Source organism: Cetorhinus maximus, chromosome 21 (assembly GCF_964194155.1).
Source record: "Cetorhinus maximus chromosome 21, sCetMax3.hap1.1, whole genome shotgun sequence".
Classification (NCBI taxonomy): domain Eukaryota; kingdom Metazoa; phylum Chordata; class Chondrichthyes; order Lamniformes; family Cetorhinidae; genus Cetorhinus; species Cetorhinus maximus.
The window spans coordinates 95,368,865-95,384,114 of NC_135899.1; the positions used below are offsets into that span (position 1 = coordinate 95,368,865).

At 43.7% G+C, this 15,250-nt stretch overlaps 1 protein-coding gene across 2 annotated transcripts in view; it reads right to left on the bottom strand.

The window, feature by feature from the left end:
- LOC144696155 (uncharacterized) overlaps positions 1 to 15,250 on the bottom strand; it is a 220,931-nt gene that overhangs the window by 36,440 nt on the left and 169,241 nt on the right. For both annotated transcript variants that reach the window (XM_078567509.1, XM_078567510.1), the window contains exon 2: positions 6,448 to 6,609. In XM_078567509.1, coding sequence (XP_078423635.1) covers positions 6,448 to 6,609 — 162 coding nt within the window. The remainder of the gene's footprint in view (positions 1 to 6,447; positions 6,610 to 15,250) is intronic.

Genomic DNA, 15,250 nt, shown 5'->3' on the forward strand with positions numbered 1-15,250 from the left:
GTTTGGATAGAGATGAAGAATGATAAAGGCAGGCAGTCGCTTGTGCAAGCAGTGTACAGGCCCCCTAACAGTAATCACACAGGAGGACAGGGTATCAAAGAAGAAATAGTGGGAGCTTATCAGAACGGCACAGCAATCATCATGGGGAATTTTAATCTACATGTAGATTAGGTTCTCCTAAAATCAGATGGGCAAAGGTAGCATAGATGACAAATTCATAGAATATTTTTGGGATAATTTCTTAGAACAGCAGGTTCTGAAGCCAACAAGGGTGCAGCTACAATGGACCTGGCATTGTGCAATGAGACAGGGTTAATTAATGACCTCATAGCGAAGGCAGCAATGATCATAATATGATTGAATTTTACATTCAGTTTGAGGGAAAGAAGACTAGGTCTAAGACTAGTATTTTAAACTTAAATAAAGGCAATTAGGAGGGCATGAAAGGAGGCTAGCAAAAGTGAACTTGCAATTCAGGTTAAGGGATAGGTCAATAGAGGTGCAGTGGCAGACATTTAAGGGGATATTTCAGAATACACAGAATACATTCCAACAAGAAAAATTCCAAGGGGCGGATCCAGCATCTGTGGTTAAATAAAAAAGTTAAAGATAGTATCAAACTTAAAGAAAAAGCGTATAATTGTGCAAGGATGGGTGGCAGGTCAGATTGGACAGAATATAAAAAACAGTAAACAATGACCAAAAGATTAATAAGGTGGAAATAATTAGAGTACAAGAGAAAGCTAGATAGAAATATAAAAACAGATGAGAGTTTCTATAAATAATTTAAAAAGAAAACAATAAACAAAGTGGGCATTGGTCCTATAGAAAGTGAGGCTGGGAGTTAATAATGCAAAATAAGGAGATGGGAGATGAATTGAACAGGTATTTTGCATCGGTCATCACTATAGAGTAACATCCCAGAAATAGCTGTAAATCAAGAAATGGAAGGGAGTGGGGAGCTCTGGAAAATTACAATCACCAGGGGAGTGGTACTGAGCAAATTGTTGAAACTGCATGTTGACAAACCTCAGAGTCTGATGGACTTCATCCGAGGGTCTTAAATTAAGTGGCTAGAGTGATAGTTGATTCATTGGTTTTAATTTTCCAAAATTCATTAGATTCAAGGAAGATTCCACTAGATTGGAAAATAGCGAATATAACTCCTTTTATTCAAAAGGGGAGGGAGACAGAAAGCAGGAAACTACAGGCCAGTTAGCTTAACATCTGTCATAGGAAAAATGTTAGAAGCTATTATCAAAGACGTTATAACAGGGCACAGACAAAATCCAAGGCAATCAGGCAGAGTAAACAGTTTTATGAGAGGGAAATCATGTTTAACCCAATTTATTGGAGTTCTTTGAAGAAGTAGCAAGTGCTGTGGTTAAAGGAGAAACGGTGGATGTACTATACTTCGATTTTCAGAAAGCATTTGATCAGGTGCCACATCAAAAGGTTATTGTGGAAAGTAAAAGCTCGTGGTGTAAGGGGTAACATATTGGCATGGATAGAAGGTTGGCTAGCTAACAGGAAACAGAGTTGGTATAAATGTGTCTTTTTCTGGTTGGCAAGATGTAATGAGTGGTGTGCCACATAGATCAGTGCTGGGGCCTCAACGTTTTACAAGTTATATAAATGACTTGGATGCGGGGACCAAAGGAATGGTTGCTAAATTTGCTGATGATACAAAGATAGGTAGGAAAGTAAATTGTGAAGAGGATGTAAGGAGGCTACAAAGGGACATAGATGGGTTAAGTGAGCGGGCAAAGATCTGGTAAATGGAGTATAATGTGGGGAAATGTGAGGTTATCCATTTTGGCAGGAAGAATTTTAAAAAAGGCACATTATCTAAACAATGAGAGATTGCAGAGCTCTGAGGGGCAGAGGGATCTGGGTGTCTCAATGCATGAAGCGTACAAGGTTATTATGCAGGTGCAGCAAGTAATTAGCAAAGCTAATGGAATGGTAGCATATTCAATTTCCCTTGCAATACACAAGAGTAAGGAGATTACGCTTCAGTTATACAGGGCGACCACATCTGGAGTACTGTGTACAGTATTGGTCTGCTTATTTTTGGAAAGGTGTAAATGCGTTAGCAGTTCAGAGAAGGTTTACTAGACTAAACCTGGAATGGACGAGTTGTCTTATGACAAAATTCTGGACAGGCTAGGTTTGTATCCATTGGAGTTTAGAAGTTTGTATCCGTTGGAGTTTAGAAGTTTGTATCCGTTGGAGTTTAGAAGTTTGTATCCGTTGGAGTTTAGAAGAGTAAGAAGCGACTTGATTGGAACCTTTAAGATCCTGAGGGGTCTTGACAAGGTGGATGTGGAGAGGATGTTTCCTCCTGTGGAAAAATCTATTTAAACCAGTGTTTAAAGTGGTTTAAAAATAAGAAAAATCAAGTCACTGGTTTAAAAATAAGGGGTCACCCATTTAATACAGATGAGGAGAATTTTTTACTCTGAAGGTCATGAGTCTTTGGAACTCTGTTCCTCAAAAGGCAGTGGAAGCAGAGTCTTTGAATATTTTTTAAGGCAGAGCTAGATAGATTCTTGATAAGCTAGGGGGTGAAAGGTTATCTGGGGTAGGCAGAAATACGAGGTTAAAATCAGATCAGCCATGATCTTATTGAACGGCATAGCAGGCTTGAAGGGCTGAATGGCCTATTCCTGCTGCTATGTTCCTATCTGGCCATTCATGTCCTCTTTAGCTACTGGATTTCTCTAAGCCCTGGGAAGCCCAGCCCACAGTCAATTTATTTAAAACTGTGGGGAAATTTGAGGCCTGGAGCCTCGTGAAAATGTTTAAATGATAAACTCATCTCTGGATTAGTCATCCACCCCCGACTCTCACCCATTAAAACTAGAACTGGGTGAATTGTGATCCAAAGTCCAATATATATTTAAAATTTAAATGTACAGGGAACCACCATATTTTGAACTGGACAGTCCTATTTCTGGAGTTGGTTACAAGATAGCTTAAGTGATAAAAAACAGTTAGCAAAAAGCTTCTTCAGTTTTACATGTGAATCCATTTCACACCAAATACAGCCTTTTCCAAAAAAACTATAAATTGCCCACCATCCCGTCTGGTTTTGGATTGGGTCAGAGGGTGCAACTCAATCTGGCACTTGGGAGTTCCAATAAATTCACATTATAAGAGCCTGAGCACCAGTTTAACAAGCATCTGGTTTTCATTAAGCACAACATGATGTTTCTGAGCTAAAGTGCTTTAAAATTCATGTTGAGCGGAATTTAAAAAGGGACGATGTACAAAAGCCTGTGGAAAATCTCTAGTTAAAACACTTGCCCAATGAAAATGGAAATTTCTATCAAAGGATCTTTGCTCAACAAGCTCAATGTAAACTGGTTACTGCAGGCCCTGACTGGCTGAGAAGATTCTGTTCTAATGGTTTTAATCTTTGCCCTTCTGTTTTGCAATTGCTCATTAGAACATTTGTTTAAGCTGCTATTACTACAATTATGTAATGATGAGCATCAGCAATTTGGCGACACAGCTTTACTCTAAACAATCCATTTCATTTTAATACACATTGAGAAAATACTCAATATTAAATCAACAAAAACAAGAAAAGGGAACTGATTAGTCCGTGTTGAATTGGTCAATCGCTGTCCTGAAAAATTACATTACAAGGTGTCCCAGGTGCCATGCCAAGTGGTTCTGCCCTGGAAGCTAATCCTTTACTTCTGGAATTGAAAATCCAGAATGTTATTCTGACCAATTGGACAGATTGAACTAGAAACATACAGACGAGAGCCTTTGTACTCTGCACATGCAGACCGAACACAAAATTAAATGACCTGAAAGCAAAACCCACTATCAAGTGGCTATGAATCCACAGCCCAAATTCAATACAAATGGACCTTTCCGTTCAGAAAGGTAACAGGACAGCAAGGGAAATGCAAACATCGCGTGGTCACACTGTCACACAACAATGCATTCTGCAGTTTTCACCAATTTATTTTTTGGCCCAACTGTCTAGACTTTGGTCAGGTGATCTATTAAAGCTCTAAAAATATACACTTGCCAGGTCTGGCTTTGAACATGAAAGTATTTTATTGACTCATGATACTGAAGTATTAACATTTTCCATCACTTTCTACTCATAAGACCAAGGCTCCAAACTTTAATCTTTCAAATTGCAATTTGCTTTTATGTTAGAAATTGCATTTATTGCTCAGCTCCCTGAATTAGTTGGAGTATAGGCTCATTCAAGTGCAAAATAATCTTCGTACAAACAAAGAGACAAATATTGCAGAACAAAAACAAAAATACCTGGAAAAACTCAGCAAGTCTGACAGCATCTGCGGAGAGGAACACAGTTAACGTTTCGAGTCCGTATGACTCTTCATCAGAACTAAGGAAAAATAGAAAAGAGGTAAAATATAAACTGGTTTAGGGGGGATGGGACAGGTAGAGCTGGATAAAGGACCAGTGATAGGTGCAGATTGCCAAAAGATGTCATAGGCAAAAGGACAAAGGTTTTGATGGTGGTGATATTAGCTAAGAAATGTGCTAATGGTGACATTAAGGGTAGAAAGCAGGACGAGCAAGGTACAGATAGCCCTAGTGGGGGTGGGTGGGGGGAAGGGATCGAAATAGGCTAAAAGGTAGAGATAAAACAATGGATGGAAATACATTTAAAAATAATGGAAATAGGTGGGAAAAGAAAAATATATATAAATTATTGGAAAAAGGGGGATTGGAAAGGGGGTGGGGATGGAGGAGAGAGTTCATGATCTAATGTTGTTGAACTCAATATTCAGTCCGGAGGGCTGTAAAGGCCTAGTCGGAAGATGAGGTGCTGTTCCTCCAGTTTGCGTTGAGCTTCACTGGAACAATGCAGCAGGCCAAGGACGGACATGTGGGCATAAGAGCAGGGTAGTGTGTTGAAATGGCAAGAGACAGGGAGGTCTGGGTCATGCTTGCGGACAGACCGAAGGTGTTCTGCAAAGCGGTCACCCAGTCTGCGTTTGGTCTCTCCAATGTAGAGGAAACCACATTGGCAGCAGCCAATTGGCAACCCCCTCCCACGTCACCTTCCCATGCAACCGCAGAAGGTGCAACACTTGACCCTTTACATCCCCCCTCCTCACCGCCCAAGGGCCCAAACACTCCTTTCAAGTGAAGCAGCATTTCACTTGCACTTCACTTTAGTTACTGCATTCGCTGCTCCCAATGCGGTTTCCTCTACATTGGAGAGACCAAATGCAGACTGGGTGACCGCTTTGCAGAACACCTTCGGTCTGTCCACAAGCATGACCCAGACCTCCCTGTCGCTTGCCATTTCAACACTCCACCCTGCTCTCATGCCCACATGTCCGTCCTTGGCCTGCTGCAACGTTCCAGTGAAGCTCAACGCAAACTGGAGGAACAGCACCTCATCTTCCGACTAAGCACTTTACAGCCTTCCGGGCTGAATATTGAGTTCAACAATTTCAGATCATGAACTCTCTCCTCCATCCTCACCCCCTTTCCAATCCCCCTTTTTCCAATAATTTATATATATTTTTTCTTTTCCCACCTATTTCCATTATTTTTAAATGTATTTCCATCCATTGTTTTATCTCTACCTTTTAGCCTATTTCGATCCCTTCCCCCACCCCACCCCCACTAGGGCTATCTGTACCTTGCTCATCCTGCTTTCTACCCTTAATGTCACCATTAGCACGTTTCTTAGCTAATATCACCACCGTCAACACCTCTTTGTCCTTTTGTCTATGACATCTTTTGGTTATCTCCACCTATCACGGGCCCTCTATCTAGCTTTACCTGTCCCATCCCTCCTAAACCAGCTTATATTTCACCACTTTTCTATTTTTCCTTAGTTCTGATGAAGAGTCATTCGGACTCGAAACGTTAACTGTGTTCCTCTCTGCAGATGCTGTCAGACCTGCTGAGTTTTTCCAGGTATTTTTGTTTTTGTTTTGGATTTCCAGCATCCGCAGTTTTTTGCTTTTATCTTAGACAAATATTGCAGACCCTGACTCAACTCAATTCTTCCTCCCCATAATGGCTCACTCCAGTTGAAGAACGGTGAAAATACAGCTCTCAAGCTGAAATCTCACCTCAACTAAGACCAATGTTAACATTTTACCTAGTCTTTGTTTATTGGAAATGAACAGGCAAAAAGAATGCTCTCCTCCAAAGTTTCAATTATAGCAACATGAGTAGTTCTTTGTTATATTTTACATGTAATTGCTTACTCCAATCTTTCATCAAAGTAGGCATCTTACCTACCAATCATTTTGAGAATGTTTTGCACTAATATAGCTTCCCTTAAAAGTACAGGAATAAATGGCTACGAATTTATATTGGTCACCTATGGCCCAGTTCTGCCCCAGAATTATTCCTAGATCCTGGTTTTCTCCTGGTGTCAGTCCCACTGCTCGTTGTGTCTGAAGCCAACATTCTACCAAATCCTACCTTCTTCCTGAAGGGATTTGAGGCCAATTTCAGCTTCTTTGTGCAGATCTTCGATATGTTGTGGTCGGGTGGATGGGAGGAATATATTTTCCTGTTGATGCTCGTACTGTGTAGGTTTGTAGTGAACTGCCCATTTACCCTCTTCATCCAATTTAGAGACAGCTGTTGAGAAACAGAAAGAAACATATCTCACTAGAAGTGAATAAGTCTATCAGAAATTTAAAATGTTTGCTTTTAAAACTTTTAATTAGTTTGCCAATCCTTGAATAGGTCAATAGTTTTGCATATAATTATACTCTTTACAATCACCAGAACTTCACAACCATGGTAGTTGGGTAGATTTTACAGCTGGTTTATTTTTCCTGTAATATCAGTCAGCATAAACTATACAATTTGAAATTTGTTCTACTAAACAGCAGATCATGTTACTTGTGTTGGATATTATAATAGTCTGGGTTTAAATTCAGTGACAAAGTGACAGCGCTCACCACTGGGTAAGCAGCCAATCAGGTTGATGTTGCTGAGGGGCTGCGTGTAGATGAAAAATAAGAGGGGACCAAGGACTGATCCACTGATCCTTGGGGAATACCAGAGGCAACAATACAGGAGTAAGAAGAGAAGCCATCTCAGGTGATTCTCTGGCTACGACTAGGTCAATTAAGAATGGAACCAATTGAGAGCAGTCCCACCTAGCTGGATGACAATCGACAGGAGGATGGTGTGGTCAACGTGTCAAAGTCTGCAGACAGGTCGAGAAGGGACAGTTTGCCATGGTCACGTAGGATGTTATTTGTGATTATGATAAGAACTGCTTTGGTACTGTGGCAGGGTCAGAAACCTAGGTTCTAATGTGGTTTCAAGGTGGGCATGTATTTGGAAGTAGCCAACACATTCAATGGTGTGAGGGTGATAGGAAAGCTCCTTACCACAACTATAGGACTTCCCAAAGCATTTGCAATCAATTAATCATTTTAAAATGTGGTTGCTATTGGTTCCGTTGGCGAGAATGGCAGCCAACTGGCACACAGGAAGGTCCCATAAACAGCGAGATCATGAGTCAATTAGTTTCTGATGGAGTTTATTGAGTGTCAGCCTGGAGACTTGGAAAAATCCCTGTTTTTCTTTGTTCAAAGCATCAAATCTGGACCACAATTATGAAAAGCATGATACTCTAATGACTTGGGCTCCGAAGAAGAGTCATATTGGACTTGAAATGTTAATTGTTTCTCTCTACAGATGCTGCCAGACCTGCTGAGATTTTCCAGCATTTTCTGTTATTATTTCAGATCTCCAGCATCCACAGTATTTTGCTTTTACTTTAGTGACTCCTTGGAACCTGCTTATCTGTCTCTCAGTTTCTGATCCAGACTAAAACAGTCAGTCAAGCTCGCTGGAATGTGAATGGAATCATAGATTTTTGAGCATTAAATTGGAGCGGTCAATTACCAAGGCCTTTACACGTTGATAGTTGGGGCTGCAGCAATAACAATACCAATGAATGTCATGGGGAGGGTTAGAGTTATTGTGAATCATAGAATAGACAGCACAGGAGAAGGCCATTCAGCCCACTGTGCCTGTGCTGCAAGAGCAACTCAACTAGTCCCACTCCCCTGCCCTTTTCCCATAGCCCTGTAAATATTCTCTTTTCAGATAATGATCCAATTCCCTTTTGAAACAATTGAATCTGCCTCCACCACAGTCGTGCAGTACATTCCAGATTCTAGCCACTCGCTGCGTAAAAATGTTTACCTCATGTCACCTTTAGTTCTTTAAATGTTGGTCATAGCTCAGTTGGTAGAGTACCTGCTTCCGAGTCAGAAGGTTGTGGTTCAGGTCCCAATCCAGAGCTAAGCACAAAAAAACCCTAGGCTGACACTCCTGGAGACTGAGGGAGTTCTGCATTGTTGGAGGTGTCGTCTTTCAGGTGAGGCATTAAATCTAGGCCCCGCCTGCGCTCTCAGGTGTACACAGAAAATTCCATGGTACTATTGGAAAGAGCAGCAGGGGGGTTATCCCCATTGACCTGGCCAATATTTACCCCACAATCAACATCACAATAACACATCAGGTTATCATCATGTTACTATTTGTAGGATCTTGCTGCATACAAATTAGCTGCTGCATTACCTACATTACAACAGTGGCTACACTTCAAAAGAACTTCATTGGCTGTAAAGTGCTTTGGGGCATCCTGTGGCCATGAAAAAGGCTATAAAAATGCAAGTCTTTCTTGTTTCCTGGCACTTGTATGAGTGAACGTTTCTCGCATTGCGGTTCATATCTGCAGTATTGTAAACACTCTCAATCATTTAGTTCTATATTTCTAAAATGTTCAGTTTAGGTCCTTTCCTGTCCAAATGGTAAGTAATTAAACCCTCATTGCTTTTTATATTGGATTAGTCTGTGGGAAACGCTTGCTGCTAAATCCATCAGCTGATTTGATCCATACATCGTAAGTGGAATGAGGGATCAACATTAGCTTCACGAGTGTTGAATTTCCCATTCCAGGAAAGAACTGGACATAAAATTGCAGAATCTATAATTGGATCATCACAAAAGCTCCAAGCGACAGTTGCTTGCTCAGTTTATTCTGCAAGCTGATACTAAAGGTAGATTGTTACCCTCGAGTATCTGGCTACATCTGTACAGTTACTGGCACCAACCTGCATAACAAGACTAGGAGTACCGAATCTGACAAACTCAAATTCTTTCTTGGGTTATGGTAAAACTAAGAACAACAACATACCAGACTGGCAAAAATTGGATACAGAATATGCCAACATTCTTGTACAATTGGAAGATTTTGTCCTAATTTTGGCAATTAAATGTTCCATTTCAGAAGCAGTGTATGCCATCTCTCTAAAAACTGCACTATGGCCTGGATCAGTGTCTACAACATAAGAATAGCAGACCATGTGCTGCACCACTTATCTAGAACACCATGCTGACATACTCTCACACACACAGCCTACTGTTTTCCCAGGGGCAAATTAAGCCAACTGTTGCTCCCATGTTGCGTGGAATATACTGAAAGAACCCACTTGTCAAATATCCAACAAAACAAGGCACATCCAGACAACGTAGGAAAAACGTCAGGAATTTTACACCAAAAGTAAAATGTTACAGGACATTTTTACCCATGAGTGTTACAAATGTGAAAAGGCATCATCGTTTGCTAACACTACAAAAAATAACCCAAAAACACTCCAAAATGAAAAAGGTATGCACTTCAGAAACTGAGATAAATGGCAAGTGCAAATTTGAACATTTGAACCTGTAAAGATAAAAGCACAGCACATAGGAAGAGCATCATTCTGCAACCTGCATTCACAGTTCATTACTCTGTATGCATTATGTGACCTTGAAAGAAAGAGAGGAAGGGAAAATGGACAGATGGGAATTAGTTTCTAACCTTTCCATGTTTTATAGAAGAGGGTCAATTGGATAAGATGAAGAAACTGTTTAAAATTTGTTGAATTGATATAAAGTGCAGCTTACCCAGTGTTGCTACAAGTTAAACATTCAACAAACACAAAAAGGCGGAATTTCAACACGCTCAAACCCAATTAAAATCAGGTCCAAATAATCGGTAAATTGGCCACAAAACATGAATTTATATTGGAAATGAGGAATAGCGATTTTCACAAGATATTCCATTTTCTGAGAGAGAGGAAAGATAAAAGATGAAAAGAGAGTAAAAACAGGGAGAGAAGTTAAGCATTGTACCAGAACACTATGAGCAAGTTAAAACCATCACTAAATGACATCTTAATCACAGAACTTTATTGGGTTCGGGAATCAAATGGAAATTTTTATTTAAAAAAAAAGATTACTTATTCTTTTTCTTAAAAAGTACGAGATGTGCATTCAAATGTTTGCCTAGAAACACAACCATTCTGAAGTGTATAGGTTACGAAGATGCAAAAAAACAGTTTGTAAATAGAGTTCGCTTAAAGCTGACAATTTGACTTTCCAATTCTCATATTGAATACAGTCAAACTCTTACAAATCTCAGACCACCTATAACTATTTTTACTTAGAATAAATGTTTTAAAAAAGTAAAAAGCAGCAATTGCAGTTTTCCTCGTGGATAAAGGACAGGGAAAGAGTTTGGGTGCTCAGGCACAGTATGAATGGGATACCTGCTCCACCCACATTCAACCTCAATGAGAAAAATATCATCTCTGGTTAGGGATCGCAGCCCCTCTTACCATCCCGAATGATGCACTAGCCATTTAGTTTAGCGAGGCTATGAATTTCAACGTCCAGGGATTCAAGCAGCAGCCAGAATGATAACTTTTACTGAAAACCCATTACAGCAACAAGCTCAAAAATGTAACACGTGTGACAAAAGGACTATTCAGATGTAGGTCTTTGTTACATTTCTTATTGACGGGTTTTTTGTATTTGTAGACCTGCTCTTTAGTCTTTGTGCAGAGGCGTGCTGTCCTGCCCTGCTGTTCCTCATTTCACTACACAATGAAGTCCATACACAGCACGTTTACTCCTCAGCAACTACAATAAGAGCAGTAAACATGACAAAATGAGCATTTCCCCCCTTTTGTTGAGAACACTAAAAGACGGTGGATATAAAGACCATTTCTTATTCTGTTTAGAAGGATAACATCTCACTATCTCTGTGGCAAGTGGTATAAAAGTGAACTTGTCATCAAGGCAAGGTACAGCTTGAAGTCTGCTGTGTGATTGGCTGCACAGATAGACTAATTTCCAAGGCCTGTTGCCAACACAAATATAGAATTCTGCTAGAGTTATGAATGTGTAGAATAAATATTGTACAATTCTGCATTTTACTTAGAAGTTTTAAAGGATGATGCTGAGTGAGTGAACATCTTTGTTAAAATAGAGGGTAGAGAAGTTTCAGACAAGTGTTCACACCATAGTATTCAATTTCACAGCCTCTCCCGAATGACGCCCAAAGCAAAGGCAGTCTTGCTGAAATTATTCGAGAATGTATTTTTTCAAATGTACGATAAGATGTGGGGTTATGGAGTTTAATGCATCACTTTAATTAACTCACCATAAACTGATCATAGCAGCAAGTTTATTAGAGGCACACCCCACCCCCCAAACAAACCAAACTGAGCATAACCCTAGCAAAACTAGAGTCAATGGGAATCAGAGGAAAAACTCTCAGCTGGTTGGAGTCATACCCATCACAAAGGAAGATGGTTGTGGGTGTTGCAGGTCAATCATCTCAGTTCCAAGGCATCACTGCAGGAGTTCCTCAGGGTAGTGTCCTCGGCCCAACCATTTTCAGCTGCTTCATCAATGATCTTCCTTCCATCATAAGGTCAGAAGTGGGGATGTTCACTGATGCTTACACCATGTTCAGCACCATTCGCGACTCCTGAGATTCTGAAGTAATCTGTGCCCATACACAGCAAGGCCTGGGCAACTTTCATGCTTGGCCTGAGCAACTTGTCAGAGATCAATGCCAGGAGTCTGGCCCTCAGGACCAGGATGCAGTGCTGGAGAAAGTACAGTGTTGTCAAAGTCAGCAACTACCTCAAATGCCATCTCGCACCCACTGCACTACCAACCTCTCACATTTCTCACTGCACCACACTCACATCACTCAGTCATCAACAATCTCTAGCAATTCAGACTCCTACCTGACATTCAAATGCTCCATCTCACTCTCACACATTTAACGCTGCTGCAAACTTCATACTCGCGTCTTGCTGATGTACATAAGCTGCGACAGGCATAACCCCACATTGCAACATATTCACTGACATTCTTTTCTCTCCCTTTGCAAGATAAGGTGGTGGATAACAGGAGACAACAATAAACCAGCAACTCTGGTTTCCTGGGTACTATGATGAATTAAAAGGTGTTATCGCTGGCACCCGCCTCAAAAGATCCACTGGTGTAGAAAACGAGGGACAGGGTGACCTTCATGGCCATCCTCGCCCTGCTCTGACTGCAGGTCCGACTGGAGGCAGTAGCTCTGTTCAGTCACCAGTTCCTTGGTGAGTCAGAGGTGCCTCAGACAAGGCTCCTGGCTAAGGTGGTGGTGGACATGGCCTCTGAAAACCCTTGGTGGGTGTAGCCTTTCTAATGAACCTCTTCTCTGTATGAACAGCTTCTACTCTCTGCAATCTCTGGTCTATCTCCCTTGTCTTGATACAGACAAAGGGATGGTCCCCATAAGAGGGATGGTCCCCATAAGAGGGATGGTCCCCATAAGAGGGATGGTCCCCATAAGAGGGATGGTCCCCATAAGAGGGATGGTCCCTATAGAGGGATGGTCCCTATAGCCCCTTTGACTGGGAGCAGGTTTTCTGCTCAGAGGCCTTTCAAAACGTCATCATCCCTTCCAATGTCCAACAGCATTCCCTTCTGACTGAAAGAACTTCGGTCAGCCCCTCCGGCCCGGCGCCGGGGGTCAGCCCCTCCGGCCCGGCGCCGGGGGTCAGCCCCTCCGGCCCGGCGCCGGGGGTCAGCCCCTCCGGCCCGGCGCCGGGGGTCAGCCCCTCCGGCCCGGCGCCGGGGGTCAGCCCCTCCGGCCCGGCGCCGGGGGTCAGCCCCTCCGGCCCGGCGCCGGGGGTCAGCCCCTCCGGCCCGGCGCCGGGGGTCAGCCCCTCCGGCCCGGCGCCGGGGGTCAGCCCCTCCGGCCCGGCGCCGGGGGTCAGCCCCTCCGGCCCGGCGCCGGGGGTCAGCCCCTCCGGCCCGGCGCCGGGGGTCAGCCCCTCCGGCCCGGCGCCGGGGGTCAGCCCCTCCGGCCCGGCGCCGGGGGTCAGCCCCTCCGGCCCGGCGCCGGGGGTCAGCCCCTCCGGCCCGGCGCCGGGGGTCAGCCCCTCCGGCCCGGCGCCGGGGGTCAGCCCCTCCGGCCCGGCGCCGGGGGTCAGCCCCTCCGGCCCGGCGCCGGGGGTCAGCCCCTCCGGCCCGGCGCCGGGGGTCAGCCCCTCCGGCCCGGGGGTCAGCCCCTCCGGCCCGGGGGTCAGCCCCTCCGGCCCGGGGGTCAGCCCCTCCGGCCCGGGGGTCAGCCCCTCCGGCCCGGGGGTCAGCCCCTCCGGCCCGGGGGTCAGCCCCTCCGGCCCGGGGGTCAGCCCCTCCGGCCCGGGGGTCAGCCCCTCCGGCCCGGGGGTCAGCCCCTCCGGCCCGGGGGTCAGCCCCTCCGGCCCGGGGGTCAGCCCCTCCGGCCCGGGGGTCAGCCCCTCCGACCCGGGGGTCAGCCCCTCCGGCCCGGCACTTCCACAAACACAGCAGCAGCAAAAAGTAGTAAAAGCATCTTATCTGAAAGTTGAATGGTGATTGATCTGTTTAAATAGCACTGGTGGAGAAATTCCTTTGTGCAGTTGAACAAGTGTTTTGATGAAAAGTCATCGCGACCTGAAACATTAACTCGGTTTCTCTCTCCACAGATGCTGCCTGATTTGAGTATTTCCAGAATTATCTATTTTTATTTCAAATTTCCAGCATGTGCAGTATTTTACTTTCAAACAAATGTTCAGTTCAGTATGTTTCAGAAATGGAGAGAGCAGAATATAAGACCATAAGACATAGGAGCAGAAATTAGGCCATTCGGCCCATCGAGTCTGCTCCGCCATTCAATCATGGATGATAAGTTTCTCAACCCCATTCTCCCACCTTCTCCCCGTAACCTTTGATCCTCTTACCAATCAAGAACCTATCTATCTCGGTCTTAAATACACTCAATGACCTGGCCTCCACAGCCTTCTGTGGCAATGAATTCCATAGATTCACCACTCTCTGGCTAAAGAAGTTTCTCCTCATCTTTGTTCTAAAAGATCTTCCCTTTACTCTGAGGCTGTGCCCTCGGGTCCTAGTCTCTCTTACTAATGGAAACATCTTCCCCACGTCCACTCTATCCAGGCCTTTCAGTATTCTGTAAGTTTCAATCAGATGCCCCCTCATCCTTCAAGGTTCAAGGTGGGGCGGCATGTGCTCTGAATCATCATTCGGCACAGGCTGGTGACATGATCTGTCAACCCTGTAAACATCCTGGGTTGAAATCCTGGAACTCTAACAGCACTGTGGGTGTACCTACACCCCATGTACTGCAGCGGTTCAAGAAGGCAGCTCACCACCACCTTCTCAAGGGCAACTAGGGATGGGCAATAAATGCTGGCCTAGCCAATGATACCCACATCCCAATAAAATCCAGCACCCACACAGGGTGATTAGCACAACCACCCTTCAGAACAGCTGATAAAATCAGTGGTGTTATGGAGCCACATGTTGTGGCCTCACTTTGGATTTTTAACAATTGACAAAAATGCAAACCTCTCTAAACTACCACAGAATAGTCACATCCCATCATATTAGCCCCTAAGGCTACCACAACAGCAAATATATGTAGCCATGATCAAGTGTACATTAAACAGCATTTATCATCTTAAGAGTTTATTCCAAACCGAGCTTGCTTTTGCTCCACATTTCACCGTTAAGGTCACATTGCAAAATGGGGAGGAACAAACAGCCTAGCTTCCAGCCAGTTTCAAAGTACAGGAGAATTCCCAAACAACACACTGAACTCCCAAAGTCAGGAGCCAACTTTATCGACTTGAATTAACATGCAACAGAATTGCACCACAAACAGGGAGGGGCTGTAGAGGAAATGCCAGAGGACAATACAAGCAAGGGCTAGGCAATTAATCATATTATCGTTATAAAAATAACATAACAGGAACTATTAGGGCAGGTAGTGAAACCAGGTCTGCAGTGTTCTGCAATACAGAAGTTTTCTTCATTCCTGAACAAAGACGTTGAAATAAACTAATTTTTAAATCATGGATCACGACCACCATGAAATCCC